Below are 26,992 nucleotides of genomic sequence, written 5' to 3'. Positions count from 1 at the left end.
CTCATTTGTAAAATGGGAATAATATTAAGCATCTAGCACAGTGCCTGGCATCTAGTAGTTGTCCAATTAATGTCAGTTTCCTTTTTTCCTTCCTTATTGTTGTTGAGAAATCCTCCTGTCACCTTTTTTTTTTTAAACCATAAAGCTCTCCTGTGTCTTCTCTTTCAGGCCATTCCCCAGTATGCTATTCCTTGCCACTCCAGCTCCAATGTGGTAGTAGAGCCCAGCGGGCTCCTTGAGCTAAACAACTTCACCAGTCAGCAGTTGGATGACGATGAGACAGCAATGGAGCAGGACATAGACAGTAGCACAGAGGATGGAACCGAACCCAGCCCCTCTCAGAGTTCTGCTGAACGGTCCTAGTGTTTTGGACACAAGAGTGCACTTTAAAACCTACTTGGTTACCAAGTGTCCAGGGAAGCCCTTGTATTTTGATGTCTAAAGAGAGCACTTTGCCCATGCTTAGGCTGTGGACCCTGAAACAGCAGTGTTTGAACAAGAATTGCTGCAGGAGTAGCATTTTAAAACAAGATAAAACTCACAGGGGAATGTACTTTTTTTTGAAAAAAGAAAAAGATGCACATCTACAGTGACGTGAGACATGATATTCTTTCTCTGTTGGACCATGGCTAATGGAAAAGTTTGTCTTGCAGTGGAAAGAGACTTTTCCTGTGAATGTTTCTCAGCTGGTTTCTACTGAGCAAAACACCATCAAAAAAGGAGAATGTGAATAGTTTGTATTTTGAAACAGTGTGTCAGGAACAGTTTTTTTAAAAAATCTTGTATGTTTTTGCAAATCCCTGCAAGTGCTGAATTGGTTAACATTTTACATCTGCTCAGTTCATATTTTATAAAATAACTAGTTCTTTAATACTGGCATTAAAGAATCCTTGTTAGACGGTAGAAATCAGGTCCCTAACCCGTGGGAAATGCTTTTTGGGTGGCTTGTACATTCTCACCAATTGTATGCTAATTTATTGTCTTGTTGTTCCTTTGTGCTCTAGGCAGCACACTTGCCTTCTATTTATTTAAATGTAAACATTTCAAAGCAGGCCATATTCCTTCTGACAAATTTCCTGTAAGCCGGGATTGCCTACCTTTTCCATCTCCGAACCTCCCCCTTCTCCTTTAAGAAAGCTTAATGAGAAAATGTTTCATTGTGAAACAGAGGAAAAGAAACATTTTCTGATCCAAAGGAAATGTTCAGTTATGTTCAGGAAAACAAATTATTCATATGATGCTATCTTAACATTGAAATTGCACATTCATGTTGGACTGAGACTTTGAAAATAACTTTTACATACTTTTGTTTAACCCCCTTTGAAATGTATAAAAAGTTCATTTACAGTTCTAAATGTAATGGTTTTAAACATTCTACCTTTTTAGGACACGATTTGTTTAAGCAATATGTTTGGGTCTTGTGATCACTGTCTGTCACAAGTAGAGTGAGGGGTAAGAGGGTGGGAGGGTAAGAGTCAGTTTTGACAAGTTGTGGCAAAGGAAACTATACTTTTCATTTTTTAAAAATGTAAATAGAAAAATTTTTAACGGTTTTATATAGATTTCACTATAAATAAGCATTTTAAGACTGACAAATGTTGAACTGTACATACATATATCAGCATAACTGCCCAATTTTTTGGTGCTGAAGTACTGTAAGTAGAATTCATCAATGGTCTCCTAATTTTTACATCTATATCTGGAAAAAAAAACTGTGATCCTGTAGTTAATAAATTCCCACTGGAGTGACACTGAAGATTTAAACACAAGCATTCACAAGATGCACTGATCTCTGGTAGTTGTCATTATTTCTACTACGTGATAATGACTTATACCCATAGATGGAGCTGTTGGTTATTATTTTGTTGTACAAATTCACGTTGAAAAGACTTTGTGACTGCTTCTAGTTAAGTAATTTTTTTTAACCTCTTGGGTCATAGACTTCTTTGAAAATCTAATTATACTATGAACTCTCTCACCAAAAAGATACACATGCCAATATACATGTTAGGTTTTGCATACATTTTTAGGGGTTCATGGCCCCCCTAAGCCTATCCATGTATTCCAGGTTAAGCCCTCTGTTATGGTCAGTCCATTACTTACAGATGAAAGTTTTTATAAAATAAAATATCTTTTAAATATTCATGCATCAGATAACAAGAGCAAACTTGAATAAAGTCATTATGTTCTACTTCTACATATTCTGGCACCATAACATACCTGTGTCCCTTTGAGAATTTAGCCTTAATATGTTTCAGCAACTGAAATGGCAAATGAAATTTCCATAGTCTTCATTTTTAAAAATTAGTATATATTTTAACAAGCTATCAAGTGAGGGATATAATCTTTTTTCTTTTAAAGTTGTTAATTTCAAGGAGAGCATGAATTTCAGTTTATTCGACAAATATTTAAGCATCTTCTGTGTGCCAGGTGCTATTCTAAGCACCAGGAATATACCGTAGTGAATAAACAGAAAATCCTACCCTAATGGAGTTGATAAACAAGGTTACCTGCTGATGAAATGGATACGAAGGCTAAAGGAAAGAGGTAACAAGAGTGGCTCTTAGATTTCTTGATTAAGTAGGTGGATGGTGATGCCATACATGGATCTCCAGGCATACTTTTATTGAAAGTCTTAGCATTAGATCTATTAGTATTTCATAGGTTTAAGTCCATAAGTTAAATGTAAATTTAAGTCATCCACGTGAAGGATATGCAGAGATTACAATGCAAATGCTACAAAATTAATAAAACCCTAATTGTTAAAGACAGTGATCAGAAAAATCCATTTGGCTTCAAGTAAACGTTGCTAAATGCTTCGTACTGCAGATGCAGTTTATGGTGAACTTAGAGAACTTAAAAAAAAGTAGCAGCTTTATTGAGGTTAATTCACATGTCATACAATTCACCCATTTAAAGTATACAGTTCAGTGGTTTTTTAGTATATTCACAGAGTTCAGCAGTCATCACAACAGTCAATTTTAGAGCATTTGCATAACCCCAAAAGAAACCCTGTACCCCTGAAACCACCACCACCCTAGCCCTAGGCATCCACTAAACTAATTTCTGTCTCTATGGATTTGCCTATTCTGGACATTTCATATAAATGGAATCATACAATATGTGGTCTTTTGTGACTGGCTTCTTTCACTTAGTATAGTGTTTTCAAGGTTCATGTTGTAGCGTGTATCAGTGCTCCCTTACTTTTTATGGCTCAGTAATAGTCCATTGTGTGGATATACCACATTTTATCCATTCATCAGTTGATGGGCATTTGGGTTGTTTCCACTTTTGCGCTCTTATGAATAATGGTGTTACGAACATTTGTGTACAAGTTTTACATAAATTTTCAATTCTCTTGGGTAAATATCTAGGAGTGCAATTGCTGGGTCATATCGTAAATATTTTTAACAATGTGAGGAACTGCCAAACTCTTTCCTACAGTGACTACACATTTTACATCCTTGCAAGCAGTGTAGGGGAGTTCCAATTTCTCTGCATCTTCACCAACACTTGCTATAATTTGCCTTTTTAATTATAGCCATGCTAGTGTATGAAGTGGTACCTCATTGTGGTTCTGATTTACATTTCCTTGATGGCTAATGATGAGCATTTTTTTCATGTGCTTATTGGCTGTTCATCTATGGAGAAATGTCCTTTGCCAATTTCTCAATTGAATTATTTTCTATTTTATTATTTAAATTGAGAACTTTTGAAGTACAGAAATATTACTATTCTTAAGAGAAAAGTAAGCTGTTTTCTGGAAATTAATTCATCACCCTTAAAATCTTAATCAGGTTCTCTTTCTTCCTCTCTAATGTAACAAATTGCTTAACATCCTTAAAACTGTACAGAGCTTTATAGTTGAAAATGCTTATAAATACATTTCTTTGTGAGGTTCTGTCAATAGCCTGCTGGGCTAGGATACCTCAGTAGCGCCTGGGATAGTGCAAAGGAAATAGTGGTCAGGTGGTCTGGATTTGAGTCCCAGGCTACTCTGTTTATTGGTCATATGAACTTGAGGAAGTCACATTCCCCATAATACAAAGTGAATATTTCTGACCCCATAGGATTATTGTGAAGATGAAATGAAATAGTTTATGTAAAAATGTCAGGAATTTTTTAAAAAGCAGATTCATCTCAAAAAAAATGCCAGGCACAGAGTTACGTGCTGTATTTTTTTAAGTCTAGTATTTTACCACTCCTACTCTATAAATAGAAAACTGAGGGCTCGGAGAAAAATTATGTACCAAAACTCACAAATTAAGCACTAATAGGTATCATGCCAAGTCACACAAGTTGCTGCTTTCTATAGAGGGGTGTGTGTGCCACCAGACTCAGGACTGGCCTTTGGAAGAACAGAGGAACTTGGTGCTGGTCTATACCACGATCTTTTTGCCAGCCTTACTTGCCTTCACACAGAAGGACAGAGGGAGGACAGAAGCCTTTGGAAGGACAGAGGAACTTGGCGTTTGTCTATATAACACGATCTTTTCACCAGCCTTACATGCCTTCACACACAGGTGCTCAGTTCAGTTTGAGTTTAATTATGTGTCATAAGCTCCTGCTAAGAGGAAGTGGAGTAAAAAAGCACCATATAAGCAAGGCCTTTCCAAGAAAGGATAGTGAAAAAACAGTCTTCTGCCTCTGCTTGCAGGTTTGTAAGCCTTTAAGTAAGCGAGGTTTGACGACCTATATATGTATTGAAAAAAGAAACACTGTGGATTTTGTACTTGTGAGAAGGCTCACTCTGCCTTTTTCTCTCTTCCTTGCTTATGTATACACTGTAACTGAAAACATGTGCTTGCTTTGAAAACAAAACAAACCAACAAGCCTTGGTTTGAATCCTGACAAGCCATGTGAGTTTGGACAAGCTCTCAGAGGCTTAGAACAGCAGAAGATGGAATGAATTATAATACCTACTTTTAAAAAAGACATAGATGAGCAATATTCCTCCCAAGTGGTTCTTTCTGACTTTTCTTTCTCTTCCTTCAAATAAATAGTTACTGGGTACCTTCTTTGGGCTGACATCGGGGATACAATTGTCAGCCAGGGGGAGAAGCCCCTGTCCTCATGGAGCTTCAGCCTAGCAAAGGAGATATGTTCATCAAAGATCACACCTAAATGTATTCAGTTCTAAATGCCATGACAGAGAAATAGTGCCATGATAGCATATAAATGGGAAGGTTGGGGAGTTTCCCTCAGGAAGGATTGTTTAAACTGTAATCTGAAGGAAGAGGATTGAACTAGGCATAGAGGAGGGGGACAGCTGTCCAGTAGATGGACAGCAGATAAAAAACCTTATGGTGGAAGGGGAACTTAGGCCACTGTGACAGCAGCGTGGAGAGCAAGGGCAGTGAGCATGGTGGGAGCGGAAAGTGGAGACCAAACTATATGGATCTTGCAGCTTATTATAAAGGTTTGGGTCTTTTTTCTAAGAAGTCATTAAAAAGCTTTAAGCCATTAGAGCTGGTAAAATGAATTAATACATTTACAAAATATTTGGAGTTATGTTGGTCCATTGGAACAGAAAAATAACATTTATTTTTTGATGCTAGTCTCATCTCCTTATGTCCTTTTTCTCTAACATCTTCAGTGGTTCCCCAGTACTGTAGTATAAATCTGGCATTCAAGGGTCTTAGCCAAAGCTTCAACCTACATTTCTAGATTCATAACTCATTTCACTACCCTGGCCTACTGCCTATCTCCCCCACCGCACACACAGTTTATGCTCTGCATTAGAAAGTCTCACTCATTTCTCAAAGCCCAGCTTGAATTTCACCTCCTTCACTAGGACTGTCCAGATCTTTTCAAGGAGGATTCATTCCCCCCACCACCCCCCCTCCCCCACTGCTAGGTTCCTCTAGCATTTTGGGAGAAACACGTGTTTACTAAGCACTTAGTTAACCTACTGTGAACTATTTGTATTGCATAAGGATCTCCTTTATAGGCTTTTTTTTTTTTTTTTTTTTTGTCAGTACTTAACGCGTTGCCAGTTTTCTCTTCCAATAACTGACTTTTGGCTTCATTGATTCTATTGTTTTTCTATTCTCTGTTTAATTTATCTCCATTCTATTCTTTATTATTTCCTTTCTTTTGCTAGCTTTGGTCTTAGCTTTTCTTCTTTTTCTAGTTCCTCAAGATGTAAAGTTAGGTTATTGATTTGAGATCTTTCTTTTTAATGTAGGCATTTACAGCTATAAATTTCCCTGTGCATTGCTTTTGCTATATTCCATACACTTTGGTATGTTGGGGTTTTTTTTTTTTCATTCATCTCAGATATTTTCTAGTTTCTCTTGTGATTTCTTCAACCATTGGTTATATAAGAGTGTGTTGTTTAATTTCTACATATTTGTGAATTTTTCAGTTTTACTTCTTTTATTGATTTCTATCTTCATTCCCATAAATGTTCTATCCATGTTTGAAAGTGGTGTACTGAAGTCTCCACAGGTCTCTATTGTGAAACTATTTCTCCCTTCAGTTTTATTAATATTTGCCTCAGGTATTCTGGAACTCTGTTTGGTGCATATATCCTTATAATTGTTTTGTGTTTTTGATGAATCAACCCTTTTATCAGTGTACCTTGTGGTTCTTTGTCTCTTAACAGTTTTTACTTAAAGTCTATTTTGTCTGATATTTAGTTTAGTCACCTCAGCTCTCTTTCGGTTACCATTTGCATGGAGTATATTTTTCTGTCCTTTCACTTACTATCTATTTGTGTCTTTGGATCTAAAGTGAGTCTCTTGTGTATAGCAGATTTGATCTTTTTTTAATTCAATCTGCCAATATTTTTGAATGGAGAGTTTAATCCATTTACATTTAATTAATTATTAATAAGGAAGGATTTACTTCTGCCATATGGTGTTTGTTTTCCATATGTCTTATACCTTTTTTATCCTCCATTTCCTCCATTACAGCCTTCTTTTGTGTTTAGTTCATTATTTGTAGTGAAATGTTTTGATTCCCTTCTCAATTCCTTTGAGTATTTTTTTAGATATTTAGATATTTCCTTTGTGGTTACCATGGGGATTACATTGAATATCCTAAAATTATAGCAATCTAGTTTGAATTGATACTGACTTAACTTTGATAGCATACAAAACTCTGCCCCTATAAAGCTTCATCCCTTCTTTATGTTGTAATCACAAATTACATCTTTATACATTGTGTGATCAATAACATATTTATAATTTTTTAATGCATTTGTCTTTTATGTAAGAAGTAAAAAATAGAGTTGCAAACCAAAATTATAATAATAATAGCTTTTGTATTTGCCTATGTAGTTACTAGATATCTTTATTTCTTCATATGGCTTCAAGTTACTGTTGAGAGGCCTTTTGTTTTAACCCGAAGGACTCCCTTTAGCATTTCTTTTAGGGGAGAACTAGTGGTAATTAAGTCCCTCAGCTTTTGTTTGTCTGGAAATGTCTTAATTTCTCCCTTATTTTTGACAGTTTTGCCAGATATTGAATTCTTGATTGACAGTTTGGTTTTTTTTTTCTTTCAGCACTTTAAATATGTCATCCCACTGCCTTCTGGGCTCCATGGTTTCTGGTGAGAAATTGGCTGTTAATCTTATTGAAGAGTCTTTGTACATGACAAGTTGCTGCCCTCTCGCTTCTTTCAAGATTGTCTCTTTGTCTTTTGACAGTTTGATTATGATGTGTCTTAGTGTGGATCTGTAACTTTATCTACTTGGAGTTCATTGAACTTCTTGAATGTGTAGATTCATGTGTTTGTCATTAGACTTGGGGAGTTTTCAGTTATTATTTATTTAAATATTCTTTCTGCTCTTTCCTCTCTTTCTTCTCCTTCTGGGACTCCCATAATGCATATATTGGTCTATTAGCTAGTGTTCCACCGGCCTTTTAGGCTCTGTTCATTTTTCTTCATTCTTTTCTCTTTCTGCTCCTCAGACTGGATAATTTCAGTTCTCTCATCTTCAAGTTCACTGATTCCGCCTTCTGCATTCTCAAATTCGCTGTTGAGCCCCTCTAGTGAAGTTTTAAAAAAACGTATTTACCAACATCTCCCCCATTTTCCTAGCCCCTGGCAACCACCATTCTACTCTCTGCTTTTACGAGTTCTACTTTTTTAGATTCCACATATAAGTGAGATCATGCAATGTTTGTCTTTCTGTGTCTTGCTTATTTCACTTAGCATAACGTCCTCCAGATTCAACCATGTTGTTGAAAATGACAGAATTTCCTTATTTTTAAAAGCTGAATAATATTCCATTGTGTGTATATATATATATATATATATATATATATATATATATATATATTACACAACACACATACACACACACACATTTTCTTTATCCATTCATTTGTTGATGGACAAATGTCTTAGCTATTGGGAATAATGCTGCAATGAACATGGAGTGCAAATATCTCTTAGAGATACTGATTTTATTCCCTTTGGATATATACCCAGAAGTGGGATTGCTGGACCATATGGTAGCTTTATTTTTAATTTTTTAGGAACCTTTATACTTTTTCCATGATGTTTTCATTTTAATAATTGTATATTTCATCTCCAGAATTTCTGTTTGGTTCTTTTTTATAATTTATCTTTATTGATATTCTCATTTTGTTTAGACATCGCTTTCCTTATTTCTTTGTCCACGTTATCCTTAGTTCTTTGTCCATGTTATCCTTTAGCTCTTTGAGCATATTTAAGACTGTTATTTTAAAGGCTTTGTGTAGTAAGTCCAATGTCTGAGTTTTCTGGGTGGCTTTCGGTTAATTAATTTTGTTCCTCTGAATGGGTCGTACTTTATTTTTTATTTGTATACTTTGTGATTTTTTTTTGTTGAAAAGTGAAGATCTGAATATTATGATGTGGTAACTCTGGACATCAGATTTTCCCTTTCCCCCTGGGGTTTGCAGGGTTTTTTGTTTGTTTGTTTGTTTTGGTGTTTCTTTGTTTTTGTTTTTGATTTTGATTGTTAAAAGCTATCGTTCACTTGTCTAGTGACTTCTCCTATTTTTTTTTCAGAAACTGTTTTCCTTTTCATGTGTGGTCACTGAAGTTTCTATTCCTCAGCATGTATTCAACTAGTGTTTTGTTTTGTTTTTTTTTTTTTTTTTAATAATTGACATGTTACATGGAGCTTTTATTTATTTATTTATTTATTTATGTCTGTGTTGGGTCTTAGTTTCTGTGCGAGGGCTTTCTCTAGTTGCGGCAAGTGGGGGCCACTCTTCATCGCGGTGTGTGGGCCTCTCACTATCGCGGCCTCTCTTGTTGCGGAGCACAGGCTCCAGACACGCAGGCTCAGTAATTGTGGCTCACGGGCCTAGTTGCTCTGCGGCATGTGGGATCTTCCCAGACCAGGGCTCGAACCCGTGTCCCCTGCATTGGCAGGCAGATTCTCAACCACTGCGCCACCAGGGAGGCCCTCAACTAGTGTTTGACAGATATTTCCTTGAACCCCAGGAGCTAAGCAAACACACACACACACACACACCTCCTTGTATTTGCAGATTGGCTTTGTGCTGTGGCCCTTCAACACTTACCCAGACTTCCACTGAGCTTAGAGACCATCCTGAGGTGAAAGCTTGAGGTCTTCTCAGTTTTTTTTTCCTAAGTATATGCATGGCTTTCTAAATTTCTCCTTATATACAGGTGCTTTTGAATGCCCTAATTTCAAAAAAAACAAAACAAGACAACAACAACAAAAAACCACACCCCAAAAAAAAACACTTCCTCAGCTTTTCTTCCCAGTCCTTAGGTGGTTTATTGATGTCTCAACCATAATCTTTTGCTTCAGGTGTCTGCAGGTTGTTTGTCAGCCTTACCATGTTTTCAACCAATGTATGCTGCTTTTTCAGCCTGAGTTCTGATTTAAGTGAAACAGCAATGAGTGCCTTGCATCGGTCCTTCAAGTAGCCCTGAGGCAGGTTAGAACAGATGTACACAATAATTTGCAAATAAGGTTTGCTGTGCTCCTTCCAGAACCAGGAACCAGGGTCCTACACTGATAACATGGACATCTTTAAGACTACTGCCAAGCCCGAGAGAGGATAGGGTGAAGGCTAGTAAAATGCCATAAAGCTTTCCTATGTTTTTTTTCTGTCTCATTTTTTTTATTGTGGTAAAATATACATAACATAAAATTTACCATTTTAACCATTTTAAGTACATAGTTCATTGGCATTATGTACACTCAGATTGTTGTGAAACCATTACCACTATCTGTCTCCAGAACTTATTCCTCATCCCCAACTGAAACTCAGTACCCATTATATAATAACTCCTATTCCTGCCCCGCCCCCCCCCCCCAGCCCCTAGTGACCATCCTACACTTTTCAAGTTGCCTTTTGCTTGATTCAGCATTTAGTTATTGCTGTAAACCTTTGACTATATTCCAGAGTCTGACAAAGTTGGTTCTGACAGTTTCTGCTTGTTTTTCACTGTTTCTGTGGGATGATGGGAGCTTGGAGCTGACTACTCCACCATTTTGCTGGCATCATCATCAACACAAGATTTTGTCATGAGCTATTTGGAAGAGTAGAATAGCCATTAACTGAAGTAGGAAAGACTGTGGGAAGATCTAATTTTTAAAAAATTAAGTTTTATTGGAGTATAGTTGCTTTACAATGTTGTGAAGATCTAATTTTGAAGGAGAATATCAAAGGCTCAGTTTAGGATAAATTAAATTCAAGATACCTGCTAGACGTCAAGTGGAAAAGTCAAGTAGATAGGTAGGGAAGAAAAGAGGTCCAAGGGCTGATCCCTGGGCAGTCCAGCACACAGGAGTCAGGAAGATGAGGCAGAACCAGAAAAGAGACTGAGAAGGAGTGGCCAGAAAGATGGGAAGTAAAGCTGGAGATTGAGGTGGTAGTATCTTGGAAACACCTAAAGAAAGCTGCTGAGTCCAATAAAATGAGAACTCACAGAGTTAGCCATGTGAAGTCATTGGTGACTTTGGGAAGAGCAGTTATGGTGGAGATAGGGACAAAAGCTGGAGGAGAATGTGAAGAGGAAACTGGTGACTGAGAATATAGATAATTCAATGAGTTGCTGTAAAGAGGAGCAATTTCTAGAAAGGCAAGTGGGGTCAAGAAGTCTGTTTTTTATTTTAGTTTTGTAACTTAAGGAAATGGGATTCCTGATGGGATCGATCCGATGGAGAGGAGAAAGTTTATAATGCAGGAGAGAGGAGAATTGCTCGTGCACTGTTCTTTATTGTTTTTTTATAATATAAATTTATTTGTTTTATTTATTTATTTTTGGCTGCGTTAGGTCTAAGTTGCTGCGCAGGCTTTCTTATTTGCCGAGAGCAGGGCTACTCTTCATTGCGGTGCGCGGGCTTCTCATTGTGGTGAGCGGGCTTCGAATTGTGGTGGCTTCTCTTGTTGCAGAGCATGGGCTCTAGGCGCGTGGGTTTCAGTAGTTGTGACTCGCAGGCTCTAGAGCGCAGGCTCAGTAGTTGTGGTGCACAGGCTTAGTTGCTCCGTGGCATGTGGGATCTTCCCAGATCAGGGCTCGAACCCATGTCCGCAGCATTGGCAGGCAGATTCTTAACCACTGCACCACGATGGAAGCCCTCGTGCACTGATCTTGAATAGTGGGAAGGGAAGGGATTTGCGGACATGCTGGGTTCATCCATTACAACAGAAAAGAAAGAAGATATTCAGGAACAGAAGCAGGTAGGTGGGTAGATAATATTTGCTTCAATTTTCTGTTGAGTCTCAAATCCATATCTACAATATTATCTCTTCCCTGAGCCAAAACCAACTGCCTTGAGACATCCCCAACTGGATTTCCTATAAGTACTTCAGCATCAAGTTGTCCCAAACCAAGAAAGATCAACTCCTTTTCTTCTAATTCATGGTTTCATTAGCGACACCAGAGCTGATGCTGGAAGGAGGGTAGACATCTTCCATGGGCAAGAGGGTAGGAGAATGGAATAGGCAGATAACCCAAAGATGGGGTGGGAAATTGGGCTTGAGTGTGGAGTGACTAGGGAGCAGTGAGCTCAGAGCAGTCCCCTGGGGGCTGTTACACACCCAGAGGCCAACAAAGCATTCTGTCAGGGTCTCATGGAGTTATCCATGGTTTGTTACATGATCGAAAGGGCTATTTATCTTCAGTTTTTCTCCATAGCATTAGATTGTTATCCTGCTGGAAAAAGAACCCTGACAAGCTCTTTCACCTCCTGGGCCTTGTGTTCCTACTACACTGCACTTAGCCCTGATTACTGACCAAATCCCTTCTCACCCTGCATCTCCAAGGTCACGTCCAGAGATATTTTCCCGAACCTTTTCCCCCTGAGCCTCTCATCTATATCTCCATTATAGCTCTTCTATATTTTCATTATGGCTCCCAATTTTTGCTCCATGAAAGTTTTGCTCTGAGAGTTGGATTCCTCTTCGTGTCCCTAGAATAGGACCTGGCGTGGATGAGGCATCAACAAATTTGTTGATTGGCTGTATAAAAAAAACTCAGACCGTTCTGGTCCTGGGGCTCTGCCCACAGTTGCACAAATGCTTATTAACATTAAAATGCACAAGCAAATCCCAGAAATAACATCCTTATTGCAGGCTGTTTTGGGATGAGGATGTTATTGTTGTGAGATATTTGTGTATCAGCCACTCTGGACTCAGAGCACAGTGCCCATCTCTGCTGTCATTTGTTCTGTCACTTCAAAGTGCAGGAAAACCATGGGTGGTGATTTTAGAATCTTGTTCAGAACCCTCAGGGAATGAGTCATTTCATAGTGACGACTTTTCCGGATTGCCACAGTTCAAATAAATTAAGCAACAGGACATTGTTGTTGTTGTTGTTAATTTTAACCTCTTTAGAAGGTAAATTTCAGAAATACATTATCCTACCATCCTGAACATGATTCTGCCATCTCTTGTTTCTTCAGAATCATTATTATGAACATAGTTATAATTTTTCAGCTCCGCAATGAGAATACACAGCCTTGCTAAAGGAGTAAGAGGGGGCATAATTCAGGCTCAGTCTCTCCCTGGAGCAGATCCAGACCAGAGCCCAAAATCTAAGGTGGAGGCAGCTGAGCTGCCCCAGAAGTCAGAGGGGTAAGTGAGGGAACAGAGGCAGGCCCTGACCCGAGCACAGGACCAGTGAGTCTCCTGCTTCTTTGTGCATTTGAACCACGTGGGGATTTGTTAAAATGCAGATTCTGATTCAGTAGATTTGGGTTCAGTTCTGGGCTGGTATCTGAATTCTGCATTTTTAACAAGATCTCAGATGATGCCAGTGCTGCTGAACCGCAGACCACACTTTCAATATCAAGTCTTTTGTTGACCTACCAGAGGTTTGCTTGTGATTTTGTGTGGGTTTTCTTTAGCGAGTCTTTCTGTGGGACGTCTTACAAGTACCAGGTGGCCTCTGGCAGTATGCACACAGTGCTCTAAGTTTATGGAGTGCTCTCACGTGCCCTGTTTCCCTTCTTTCTCACATTAGTCCTGGGAGGTAAGTTAGCACCATTTTACTGACTGGGAAACCAGTTCCTGACATCTGACAGATCACTAAAGGGAAGAACCAGGGCTCATGGCTCCACGTTTAGCGCTCTTCCCACTGCTTCTTGCTCGCTCCGCCACACCTGTGCGGTGTGCCTTACACAGCCCTATGGACTCAGCGCCCTGGGGATGCTGTGAGGGAGACAGTTGCATGTGCACACACACGTGTGTGCCTGTATTAAAATCAAGGGCTGATCAACAGCTGTAGCACCCGGGCCTGTGCAGTCTCACTTAGGACACCCCAACTGAGAGTGACATTTCCTCACCCCTCAAATCTCCCCCTCAGACAATGACCTTGCCTCATATTGTATAGACTAAACCCTGGACTCACAAGCGGCAGTGACCGTCTGCAGCGTACGCTGAGATGCTTTTGGCGCCCCACTCATCGCCCCTTTAAGCGTTCCCATTTCAGGGCCGGCTGGCTGGACTCCATCTCCCAGCTTTGGTCTCTCTGTCCGCCCAAGGGCTTTCTCTGGCACAGGGACCTGTTGTGCCCCATGCAGGTGCTGAAATGCTGGGAAATTTATGGCCCTCCAGTCAACCAGGGACCAATGGGAGCTGATAACAAAATAACCCAGCTCTCTCGCCTCTTAATTTGGGATAACTCGGAGGCATTTCCCCCACACTAAGCTCCAGTTACCCACAGTGGTAACTTGCTTGGTTATGTTGCCTTTATTTGCTGCTTTCCCCTCCCTGCCTCACTTCCCCACTCCTGTAATAGTGTTTCCAGGGATCCCCTCCTAAAGAATGACTTACACGCAACTCTTTGTCTCATGGTCTGCTGGGGGAACCCAAATTAAGACCCTTCTCCCAACCACTATTCCTACTGGTCTACTTACAGCTGGACCCACATGCCTGCCTTCCCTCTAGTCATAATGGAGAAAGTATTCCAGTTCCTTAGTAAGATCACACCCTCTCCCAGGGATCTGGATGACATCCTCCTGCTTCTTAAGGATTTCCCTCCTTCAATTATCTCCTTTCTCTGCAGCACCATCTCTCTCTCTCCCTGTCTCCCTCTCTCCCTTTCCTAGATCATTCCAGCGTACAAACACGCCTCAATAGGACCCCTCAGGCCGCAGTCTTCTGATTCTGGCCAAAATGGAATAACAGGGACTAGATTTCTCTTCTGCCTGAAAAAACAACAACCAAACAAAATATATGAAACAATGGTTTTCAAGACGCTAGACATCAAACACCAAAGGACAGTGATTTTTGAGAGGTGGGAACCAAACACAGGAGAGAGTTTCCAGACCCTAGAACAGGAGAACCCAGGAAGAGCTGGTGCTTGAGGAGAGAGAACTAAGAGTCCAGAGAGACTAAGGGAGATCTACCATGCAGGACAAAGTACAGGGAAGGAGCGCGTCACAGAGAAACTCCTGGGGTCTGCAGAGAGACACCTCATGTGTTCAGCAGAATGCTGATTGGCACATGTGTGTGAAGACACTATCAAAGGACTGGGGAAAGAACCACCTGGAAGGATTAGAGGAAATAGTAACTGGCACTCACACAAGGCCAGGAATAGTGTTGGTTCCCACCAGCCAGACTGAAAAGCTACGTATTTCACAAGGCTCTAGGTAGAGTGCTCAAAAGAGTTTTGCCTTAGTCGTGGGGAATAATAAGCCCTGGATGAATTGCCATTCTCGTCCTGCCTAACAAACCTTAAAAGAAATACCCCAAGAGGATCAAACTGTTTCAAACTAATTTAAGTGCACCTGAGAACAAAGTTCAAGAATATTTATAGAACTATAAAAATATCCAACACTCAACAAGGTAATATTCACAATTACTTGCATCGAATAAAAATGATCAGAAATGCAAATAAGCAGGAAAATACAACCTACAATAAGAAAAATCAAATAATCAAAACAGGCCCAGGATTACCTCAGATGTAAAAACTAACAGAGGAGAATGTTTTAAAACGTTTTTATAACTACATATATGTATTGAAATTTTAAATGGAGACATAGAAGATATAAAGACCCAAGTGAAACTTTTAGAGATGAAAACTGTAATATCTGAGATATATGGTGAATGAGATTAGCAGCAGATTAGGCATTTCAGAAGAAAAATTAGGGTACTTAATGACAATAATAGAAATTATTCAAAGTGAAACACAGGGAGTAAGAAGAAAACTTTTAAAAATGAGCAAGAGCATCAGTTAACTGTGAGACAACTTCAAGCAGTCTAATATGTGTGTAATTTGGTACCCTGGGGAAACAAAACGGAGTGGGGGACAGAAAAATACCTGAAAATAATGGCCAACGTTTCCCCAAATTTGATGAAAGCTATAAACCCACATATCAAGGAAGCTCAATGAACTGCAAGTACAAGAAACATGAAAGACTGTACCTAGACACGTCACAGTCAACTGCTCAAAATGATGAAGAGAAAACCTTAGCACCAGCATGAGGAAAAAGACATACCGCAACATGAAGGAACAAAAATAAGGATAATAACAGATTTCTGTTCAGAAACAAGCAAGAAGAGAGTGGGACAATATTTTAAAGTACTGAAGGAACTATCAACCTAAAATTCTGTACCCACTGAAAATAAGTCTCAAAAATGAAGGTGATGATTTTTGACAACACACTATGGTTATGTGGGATGTTGTCCTTAAGGGAAGCTGGGTGAGCATACATGGGAACAAAGAGATAGATCTAATGGCAAGATTTCACCCTAACCATATAAATAATCACATTAAATGCAAATTATATACCCTCAACTAAAAGGTATAAAGCATTAGATTAAATATAAAACCAAGACTCAACGACGTGCTGCCTCCAAGAAACTCACTTGAAAAATAAAGTCATAAATAGGTTAAAAGTAAATGGACTGAGGTGCAAATTGCTATGTATAAAATAATACAAGATTATAGGATGGATTCTACAGAACAGGGAATATAGCCAATATTTTATAATAACTTTAAATGGAGTATAATCTATAAAAAATATCAAATCACTATGTTGTACACCTGAAATTAATATAATATTGTAAATCAACTATACTTTAATTTTAAGGATTGAAAAATATATACCATACTATCAATAGTACAAAGAGAATTGGAGTGACTATATTAATGTCAGATAAAGTAGATTTCAGAGCAAAGAATATAATCAGGGATAAAGAATATCATTTCCTAATGAGAAAGGAGTGAATTCATCAAAAGGACATAATTCTAAAAGCATATGCACCTAATAATTTCAAAGTATATTATAGAAAAACTGCTAGTATTGCAAGGAAAAATAGACAAAATTGCTATTATGTTCAGAGACTTCAACATCTCTTTCTTATTAATTAATAGACAGAAAAGAAGTAAAGGGGAAAAAAAAAGTTTTTACACTAAGAAAGCCAAAAAGAAAAAAGGGCCCAAAACAAAAATATTATGCCAAGTGAAAGAAGCCAGTCACAAAACTCCACATATTGTATAATTCCATGTATATTAAATGTACAGAATAGGCAAATCCATACAGAAAGTAGATCATCGGTTGCCTAGAGCTTGGGGTTCGGGGTGAGAAGAAGTGACTGCTAATAGGTAAGTGGTTTTTGTCTTTTTTTTTTCATATTGATATGATGCAAATGTTCTAAAGTTGTTTGGGGAGATGATTGTCCAACTCTGTGAATACAGTAAAAACAATTGCATTTTCACTTTATTTTTTTTTTTTTTTTTTTTTTTTTTTTTTTTTTTTTTTTTTTTGGGGTTTATTTATTTTATTTATTTATTTATGGCTGTGTTGGATCTTCGTTTCTGTGCGAGGGCTTTCTCTAGTTGCGGCAAGCGGGGGCCACTCTTCATCGCGGTGCGCGGGCCTCTCATCATCGCGGCCTCTCTTGTTGCGGAGCACAGGCTCCAGACGCGCAGGCTCAGTAATTGTGGCTCACGGGCCTAGTTGCTCCGCGGCACGTGGGATCCTCCCAGACCAGGGCTCGAACCCGTGTCCCCTGCATTGGCAGGCAGATTCTCAACCACTGCGCCACCAGGGAAGCCCCGCATTTTCACTTTAAAAAGGTGAATTCTGTGGCTTGTGAATTATACCTCAATTAAGCTGTTGTTTTAAATTTTGTAACTATCTCGGGTTAAATATCAAACAAACAAACAAACACCCGATGGCTTCTCACTGCACTTAGGATGACATCCCTCCCCCTAACCCTGGTGTGACTGACCCTTGCCTACCTCTCCAGCCTCATCTCGTCCTTCTCCTCATTCATGTGCTCTAGCCACAGCAGCCTTCTCTCTGTTCCTAGACGTGGCAAACTGATTCCTGTCTCAGGACCTTTGCACTTGCTGTTACTTTTGTCTTGAAGTCTTTTCTACAGAACTGCTTCCTTCTTGTCAGTAATGTTTCCTCTCAAGTATTATCTTCTCCGAAAGGCCTTCCCACATTGTCCTGGCAAAAGCCTACTTCTGACTCCATGTTACCCTATTTTATCTATTCCATGGAACTTAGTACCTGAAACCACCTTCTTTGTTTATTGACATATGTGTCTGCCTGCACGAGAATATAATGTAAATTCGTTGAGGAAAAGTTTTCTTGTCTTGTTCCCTGCTATATCCACAGTTCATAGAACAGTGCCTGGCACATAGTTGTTAACTGCATAAGAGCTACCCAGGCCAAAGAGAATTGCCAGAAATGTGCACTGGTGGTAGAAATAGTAGCACTAGGGAGCAAGTCATGAAGTATAGCAGGAGTGGGTGAAGGTCACGCCTAAGTGATACCAACCTTGCCTCTACCAGTGGCAGGGCCTGAGGGGGTAGGTTGACTGCTCTCTGCAGGTTAGCAGGCTAAAGTGCTAGCACTAGAAAGAGGCTAATGCAGTAGGAATAGATGGTTCTATACTCTTCGTTAATAATTTTTAAAATTAGAAATATATAATCTATACAGAAGAGTATATAACGTTTTCATACAATTTAAAGGATAATTATAAATCAAACATTAGTGTAGAAGCCAACCAAGTTAAGAAATAGGACACTGCCAGCCACCCTCCAAGTCTGTAATTCTTCTTGTCACATTCCTCTTTTCTTCTCAAGACAAAACCACTCTCCTGATTTTTATTATAGTCATGATGTCCTTGTTTTTGTTTTTTTTTTAATAGTTTATCATCTACTTGTGCATGACTAAATAATACATTTTTCAGTTTTTGAACTTTATATAAGTGAAGTTATACTGAATTTATCCTTCTACGATTTGCTTCTTTCACTCAACATTATGTTTATAAGTTATTTCTATGTTGATGGATGTGGCTGTTCATTGTTACTGTTGTATGGTATTCCATTGAATGGACATACCACTATTTATTTTCCGGTCTAACAAAGGTGGATGGTTTTTAGTTTTTTGCTATGCTAGAAATATTTTTGTATATGTACAAGTTTTTCCAAGCCTAGTATGTGTGTGTGTATATATATACATTTTTTTTTTCACTCCCACCAGCAGTGAATGAGAGTTCTCTTACTTCACATCCTCATCAGCATTTGGTATTGTCCAGTTTTGGGATTTTAGCCATTTTAATAATTGTGTAGTAGAATGGCATTGTTGTTTTAATTTGTGTTTCTCTAATGACAAATTATTTTGAGTGTAATCATATTTTTAATTTTCATTTTTCTGATTATTATTAAAGTTGAGTTTATTTTCATATATTTATTGACCATTTGAATTTTCTCTTTATGAAGTGCTTGTTCAAGTTTTTTTGCTCATTTTTCAATTTGATTCTTATCTTTTTCTCATTATTTCCTAGAACTTCTTTATATATTCTGGGTGTAATTTCTTTTCTGGTGTAATGCATTGCACATGTTTTTCCTTACTTTATGGCTTGCTTTTCACTCTTTGTCATGCCTTTTGATGAACAGAAAACCTCTGTATTTGAACTAAAGCATTTACTCTATTTATATTTAATTTAAATACAGATATATTGGATTTGTATCTATCATTTACTTGTGCTTCTGTTTATTCTATTTACTTTATTTCTTTTTCCCTCCTTTCTCACCTTCATTTGGATTGATTATTTGGTGCCATTCCATTTCCCCCTCTACTAGTCTGAAAGATATATGCTCTGAGCAACAGCCAGCTCTACCCACCACCAGTCCCTCCCATCAGGAAACTTGCACAAGCCTCTTAGATAGTCTCAACCACCAGAGGGCAGACAGCAGAAACAAGAAGAACTACAATTCTGCAGCCTGTGGAACAAAAACCACATTCACAGAAAGATAGACAAGATGAAAAGGCAGAGGGCTATGTACCAGATGAAGGAACAAGATAAAACCCCAGAAAAACAACTAAATGAAGTGGAGATAGGCAACCTTGCAGAAAAAGAATTCAGAATAATGATAGTGAAGATGATCCAGGACTGTGGAAAAAGAATGGAGGCAAAGATCAAGAAGATGCAAGAAATGTTTAACAAGGATCTAGAAGAATTAAAGAACAAACACAGAGATGAACAATACAATAACTGAAATGAAAACTACACTAGAAAGAACCAATAGCAGAATAACTGAGGCAGAAGAATGGATAAGTGACCTGGAAGACAGAATGGTGGAATTCACTGCTGCAGAACAGAATAAAGAAAAAAGAATGAAAAGAAATGAAGACAGCCTAAGAGACCTCTGGGACAACATTAAACACAACAACATTCACATTATAGGGGTCCCAGAAGGAGAAGAGAGAGAGAAATTACCCAAGACAATATTTGAAGATATTATGGTCGAAAACTTCCCTAACATGGGAAAGGAAATAGCCACCCAAGTCCAGGAAGTGCAGAGAGTCCCATACAGGATAAACCCAAGGAGAAACAAGCCGAGACACATAGTAATCAAACTGGCAAAAATTAAAGACAAAGAAAAAGTATTGAAAGCAGCAAGGGAAAAACAACAAATAACATACAATGGAACTTCCATAAGGTTAACAGCTGATTTCTCAGCAGAAACTCTACAAGCCAGAAGGGAGTGGTATGATATACTTAAAGTGATGAAAGGGAAGAACCTACAACAAAGATTACTCTACCCAGCAAGGATCTCATTCAGATTCGATGGAGAAATCAAAAGCTTTACAAACAAGCAAAAGCTAAGAGAATTCAGCACCACCAAACCAGCTCTCCAACAAATGCTAAAGGAACTTCTCTAAGTGGGAAACACAAGAGAAGAAAAGGACCTACAAAAACCAATCCAAAACAATTAAGAAAATGGTCATAGGAACATACATATCGATAATTACCTTAAACGTGAATGGATTAAATGCTCCAACCAAAAGACACAGGCTCGTTGAATGGATGCAAAAACAAGACCCATATATATGCTGTCTACAAGAGACCCACTTCAGACCTAGGGACACATTCAGACTGAAAGTGAGGGGATGGAAAAAGATATTCCATGCAAATGGAAATCAAAAGAAAGCTGGAGTAGCTATACTCATATCAGATAAAATAGACTTTAAAATAAAGAATGTTACAAGAGACAAGGAAGGACACTACATAATGATCAAGGGATCAAACCAAGAAGAAGATATAACAATTATAAATATATATGCACCCAACATAGGAGCACCTCAATACATAAGGCAACTGCTAACAGCTATAAAAGAGGAAATCTACAGTAACACAATAATAGTGGGGGACTTTAACACCTCACTTACACCAATGGACAGATCATCCAAACAGAAAATTAATAAGGAAACACAAGCTTTAAATGACACAATTGACCAGATAGATTTAATTGATATTTATAGGACTTTCCATCCAAAAACAGCAGATTACACTTTCTTCTCAAGTGCGCACAGAACATTCTCCAGGATAGATCACACCTTGGGTCACAAATCAAGCCTCAGTAAATTTAAGAAAATTGAAATCATATCAAGATATACGCTCTGTTTTTACCTTCTTAGTGGTTTCTTTAGACATTAAAAGAGCATCATGAATTTACCAAAATCTAATGTAGTTAACATCTTTACCCTCCTCTTGAACAATAAAAGGACCCTCTCTCTTGCTCTCACTCTCTCTCCCCTTTCTGGGGCTCCAATTACACTTACGTTAACTGTTTGATATTATCTCACAGCTCTTGAGTTCTCTGTTTTGCTTGTTTGTTTTTTGTCACTCTTGTTTTCTTTGTGTTTTAGTTTAGGTAATTTCTATTGGTCTATCTTCACTGAATCACCCCTCAGCCATTTTCAGCCTACTGATGAGCCACTGAAGGAATTCGTCATCTCTGATACTGTGATTTTTATTTCTAGGGTTTCCAGTAGACTCAATCTGAGTTTCCATCTCTTTGCTGAAATTCTTCCATCTGTTCTTGTGTGTTGTCCACCTTTTCCACTAGATTCTATAATATATTACTTTTAGGTATTTTAAAGTCCTCCTCTGATAGTCCCAACGTCTGGATCAGTGAGTGGGGAGATGTTCTCTTTGTCATGTTCCTGGCTGAGTCTTAGGCTGGACCTGTGTGCCTGGGTCTCAGAGGTGGGGCTGTCTCAGCATTCCTGCCCCTCCTCCCCATGGAAGCCAATCTCTGCCTTATATTTGTGGTGAGTCTTGCACTGGATAGGATTTCCTGCCCTTCTCCAGCAGGAGGGGACCTCTAGCAGTGGTATTAGTTCAGACTTCTGGGCCTGGGACAGTTTTCCGCCCTCTATCAGGGTAGAGGGAGTTTTCTTTTATCCTTCTCTCATCAGCAGTGGGATCTCGCCTGTGCCCCTGGGGACAAAAATGTTGGCTACCTTTGCACAAGTAGCTTAAGGGTTTTGTTCCAGATGAGAGAAGGGTCTTGGCAGGGGGACAGTACTGTGTACCTTTCCTCTAGTACCTCTCCTGCACATCCTCACTCCCAAAGCTGCGTCTTTATAATCTTATCTGTAGTTTATCTGGCTTTTTCTTGTGAGGATGGGGGCACCACTCCTTCCAGCTTTCTACATCTTGGGCAGTAGTGAAACCTCCCTCCTGTATTCTTAAGAAAGTAAATAGGTTTAACTTCTTTTGCCAAGTCCCTCCCCCTCCCTGCTGCCCTCTGATCTGGTTCCTCTCTGCTTTCCCTCCAGCTCTGTTCCCCATTCCCAAAGTAAAAGAGTCTACCTGGCATTGCAAGACCCTCCTTACAGGCAAGGATGGGCAGAAACTGAAGGGAAAATGTAGTCTTTTTAGTGGGCAGGGGTTAGGACAAGCTCTTGAATACTCATATGTTAATCATTTTTGTCCTGTCACAGCTTTAAATAATAGTAGTAATTGGAATGGGACAGGGGTCACTACACAGGATCCCATCCTGACAAAGGGAATCCTATGAGGGATCCTGCAGTTTTCCCCTTTATTTTCCCTATTGCTGGACAAGAGGCCAAGTTAATCCACATAATAAAGTACTGGGGGTGAGGTGAGGGAAATGAGAAAGAGCTGAATAGTTTGGGGTTGGAGAAGTTTTCAGGGCCTTTGAGGTGAGAGCAGCCAAACTAAGCAGAGGCTAGAAGTGGACAGGAGAAGAAAATGGATTCTGAGAGCATTGCATGGAGTGTTTTTAGATTTATTTTTCTTTTCAACAGAATCAAGTAAAGAATGGATTATTCTACCAAGATGGCGGCCATATGAAGAAGGTGGCTGCAGAAGATGTCAATGTTACTTCTGAAGACAAACAAAAGACACATTTGCACAGAATACAAGTAGAATCCCAGAAATGAAGGAAGAAATAGAAGTAAAAAAGAAACAACTTTGAAATCTGGAAGGTGCTTGTGGGGACATCATGCTTGCAGGTGATGACTGCTTAATGATATCAAAATGATTTAAAACTGGCGATGTTTTCATTAGCCATTCTCAACAATGAGCACAAGAAGTGTTAGAAGAAGCAAAGAAAAATTTACAAGAAGAAATTGATGCCTTAGAATCCAGACTGCAATCAGTTCAGTGAGTGTTGGATTCGAAAGTTCAGTTATATGCAAAATTTGGGAGCAACATAAACCTTGAAGCTGATGAAAGTTGAACGTCTTATAAGACCTTAAAAATTTGTTTAATAAACCTGAATAATTCTTTTGTTATCATAAAATGTTGACTATATTCCCTGAGTTGTACAATATATCCTTGTGGCTTATTTTACACATAATAGTTTAAATCTCTTAATCCCCTCCCCTCTTCCCTCTCCCCACTGGTAACCACTAGTTTGTTCTCTATATTAAACTTGAATAATGTTTAAAATGACTTTTTTAAAAAAAGAAGGATAAATTATTCTATTGGCTTTATCTGTTTAGGTGCACTTCTTAAATGCAATTCCAGTCTGAGACTGAACCCTGAGTGTCTCTGGCTTCAGAAGGGCTCCACTGCAGGCTTCCTATGGATGTACCAGGCTGTGTTAAGGACTTTAAGGATGAAGAAACTGAGGGTCAGAGGTGGTGGGAGCCTCACCCCTAGTCACACAGCTAAGAAATGTCAGAGCTTGGACACAAATCCAGCTAGGTCTGGCTTTCTAGCCTGAGGTCTTTCAGTCTTGCGGCTCAGATGGCTCTCCTTTGATCAGCCACTGACCCCTAGCCTCATTCCTGCCCCCTCACACTTCCTGCCTCCGCACTCCCCCACCCCTGCCGCTCCGTCTGTCCTCCGTAGGGCCGGGTGTTGCCTCAGGGCCCGGCTGAGCCTGCACCCTATCCAGCTCCTGCCATATCAGCCTCTAGAGACATCTCCCCCTGCCCCCATCAGTGAGAAGGAGAGAAAGTTCTTTGCTTCCTGACACTCCCCAGACAGCAGGGCCCCAGGGCTTGCAGCCAAGTGGAACCCCTCCGGGTGCCCCCAGCCTGGGCTCCGGGTGCGCTCCCCGTCACAGCCCAGGAATGTGGGCATCCAAGCATCAGCAGCAGACACGCTGGCTGTCAGCCGAGCCAGGGCTCCTGATAACTGACAGGAGCTGAAAGAACCATTAGAGAGGAAGGCTGGCTCGAGGGGCACGTTTCAGGGTCGCCTGGGCTCGGCAGAACGGTGCAAGGCAGCCAGGACTGGCAGCCTCGGAGAAGCCACTGCCTAATGGGCCTCGGTTTCCCCATCTGTAGAATAGGGATGGTATTTCTTGACCTGCCTGCCTCACCAGGCAGCTGTGAGAAAATGAATATGGTTGTTTGTACTACTCGGTTGAATTGCCTACTCCAGCCCATCTCAGAGGACCGACCACAGGGGAAACTGAGGCCCCAAGAGCACAGATTACACCTTGAGCTCTTAACAGAGCCAGGATCAGACTCCAGGTCCCTGTCTTCCCAACCAGGGCTCTTCTACCCCAGTTTCAGTCCTTTCTGTCCTGAACACACTCAGGTAGGAAGGACAGCTTCCTGCATGGGAGGCCAGGATGAGGCAGAACTAGTCCAAGGACCTGGGATGAAGCCAGGAGTGCTGGGCTCTAGGCTTAGGCTGTCACTGACTTGCTGTGGGAAACTGGGAGAGGATTTCTCCTCTCAAGGCCATTCTTTTTTTTTTTAAATAAATTTATTTATTTATTTCGTTTTTGACTGCATTGGGTCTTCGTTGCTGTGTGGGCTTTCTCTAGTTTTGGTGAGCGGGGTCTACTCTTTATTGCGGTCCGCAGGCTTCTCATTGCGGTGGCTTCTCTTGTTGTGGAGCAGGGGCTCTAGGCGCGCGGGCTTCAGTAGTTGTGGCACGTGGGTTCAGTAGTTGTGGCTCGCGGGCTCTAGAGTGCAGGCTCAGTAGTTGTGGCGCACGGGCTTAGTTGCTCCGCAGCATGTGGGATCTTACCGGAACAGGGCTCGAACCCGTGTCCCCTGCACTGGCAGGTGGATTATTAACCACTGCGCCACCAGGGAAATCCCAAGGCCATTCTTTAGTGTAAAATGGCGTCATCACCAAGAACAGTGCTTCTTAGACTTTCATGTGCTTGTGAATCACTGGGATCTTGCTCACAGGCAGATTCTGATTCAGCAGATCGGGGGCGGGGCCTGAGAGACTGCGTTTCTAACAAGCTTCCAGAATCTGCTGATGCTGCTGGCCCTTGGACCACCTTTTAAGAACAAGAGGCTGGAGGAGCCCTAAGGGCTTCCGGCTCTGGCCTTCGGTAAGTGGCTGGAGCTTCAAGATGCCTCCTTCCCTTCACCCCAGCACCCCGACCCCGGGCTGTCCAGAGGTTCCTGAAACTCCTCCTGGGGAGCGCTTCCTCCCTTCTCTGGGACTCTCCTCTCCACCCCCTCCTGCTTCACCTTCAGGATCAAGAAGTCTTAATTTGCTCCTCCCTCCCGCTGGGACTTGCCTCAGGAAGACCCTCCTCCAGCCTTTTGTAGGAGACAGAGCCCCGTCTCTGCTGAGGATGTGAGAGCTCGTTGCACAGCTTCCCAGCTCTACGGCGAAGGCCGGGAAGCATGAGCGAGCAGGGCTCCTGGGAGCCTCGTGTCCCGGGGCCTGGCTCTTGCCTCTGGTGTGGGCCCACCTGGGCCCATGCCCGCCCCCATGCCTGCCCCCATGCCCGCCCAACAGCAGCAGCTGCTGGAGTGAGATTTATGTGACGCCATTGGGGTTTTGTTAAAAAAAAAAAAAAAAAAGAGGGTGTGCGTTCAGAAGGAAGGAAGAAACCCAACATTTATTAAGGTCCTATTGTGTGGCAGGCATATTTGCAAACATCTCTTCCTCCCAACCCTTGGCCCTGAAAGGCACACTTGCCTGCAGGTCATGGTGAGGATGAAATAAGGTGAAGCCTGTGAAACTCCTGGGTGACTTGTCAGCAGTTTGAAGAGTGGATAGAGGCCAGCCTGGCTTCAGAGCACAAAGAAAGAGGAGGCTGGGGCAGGCGGAGGAGGGGTGTCCAGCCTCGGTGGGGCCTGCAGACCTCAGATGCAGGGGGACTTTTTTCTATGAACAGTGGGAGCTGGTAAGAATTAGGCAAATTTGGGACCAGATCAGATTGGCTCTCCAGAAGTACAGTGTGGTCACTGAGTGGAGATGCGTGGAAGGGGCACGGCTAAATGTGTGGAGGTCAGAGGAGGTCCGAGGAGCCTCTGGTGAGGTCCCTTCTACCTCTGGGATCTTGAGCTGGACAGGCTATGTGGCAGTCCTTTTGGTCTACTCCCTAAATATTTCTATGGCACGTTTATACCCACAGTCTGAGTTCCCCTGTCAAAATCCCCAGGAGGGGGCAGTACAGGTCTCAGTCTCCCCTTTGGGAGATTAGGTGAAAGGAGTACCAAAGGCTTCCTCAAGACCACCATGGGATGAGTCACTGGGCAGGAATTGGAACCCAGGCTCCCATAAGCTGTGTTGCTGCCAGGAGTCTGGGGCTTGGGAGGGAGAGAGGCCGGAAGGCCGGGGCCCAGCCCGGGTCAGCCAGCGTCCATCACCAGGAGCATCACCAGGCTGGCCCGGCTCAAAATAGCTCTCCAGACGCAAGGAAATATTTTATCCTACTCTGTTTTCCCACCAAACAAAATAAACATTCCCAGATCTCAATGGGGCCAGACTCCAAAGAGGGGGAAAGGGAACAAGAACAGGCCTGGCCGCCCACTGAGAAGTCGGGTTTCTCTCCTTTTAGCTCCTTTCTTAAGGGTCAAGGC

At 40.8% G+C, this 26,992-nt stretch overlaps 1 protein-coding gene and 1 pseudogene across 7 annotated transcripts in view; both read left to right on the top strand.

The window, feature by feature from the left end:
- EMSY (EMSY transcriptional repressor, BRCA2 interacting) overlaps positions 1-2,315 on the top strand; it is an 88,326-nt gene extending 86,011 nt beyond the window's left edge. For 4 of the 7 annotated variants that reach the window (XM_059930766.1, XM_059930765.1, XM_059930764.1 and 1 more), the window contains one exon: positions 169-2,313. In XM_059930766.1, the coding sequence (XP_059786749.1) occupies positions 169-363 (195 nt within the window). In that variant the 3' untranslated portion in view covers positions 364-2,313. Of the gene's footprint in view, positions 1-168 lie in introns of all 7 variants that reach the window. The other 3 variants (XM_059930762.1, XM_059930763.1, XM_059930768.1) reach the window with 2 other exon arrangements.
- Positions 2,316-23,047: 20,732 nt separating this feature from the next.
- Positions 23,048-23,439, top strand: LOC132369775 (prefoldin subunit 4-like; annotated as a pseudogene).
- The last annotated feature ends 3,553 nt before the right edge of the window (positions 23,440-26,992 follow it).

Source organism: Balaenoptera ricei, chromosome 8 (genome assembly GCF_028023285.1).
Source record: "Balaenoptera ricei isolate mBalRic1 chromosome 8, mBalRic1.hap2, whole genome shotgun sequence".
In the NCBI taxonomy this organism is placed as follows: Eukaryota; Metazoa; Chordata; class Mammalia; order Artiodactyla; family Balaenopteridae; genus Balaenoptera; species Balaenoptera ricei.
This window is presented reverse-complemented; position numbering and strand designations above follow the sequence as displayed.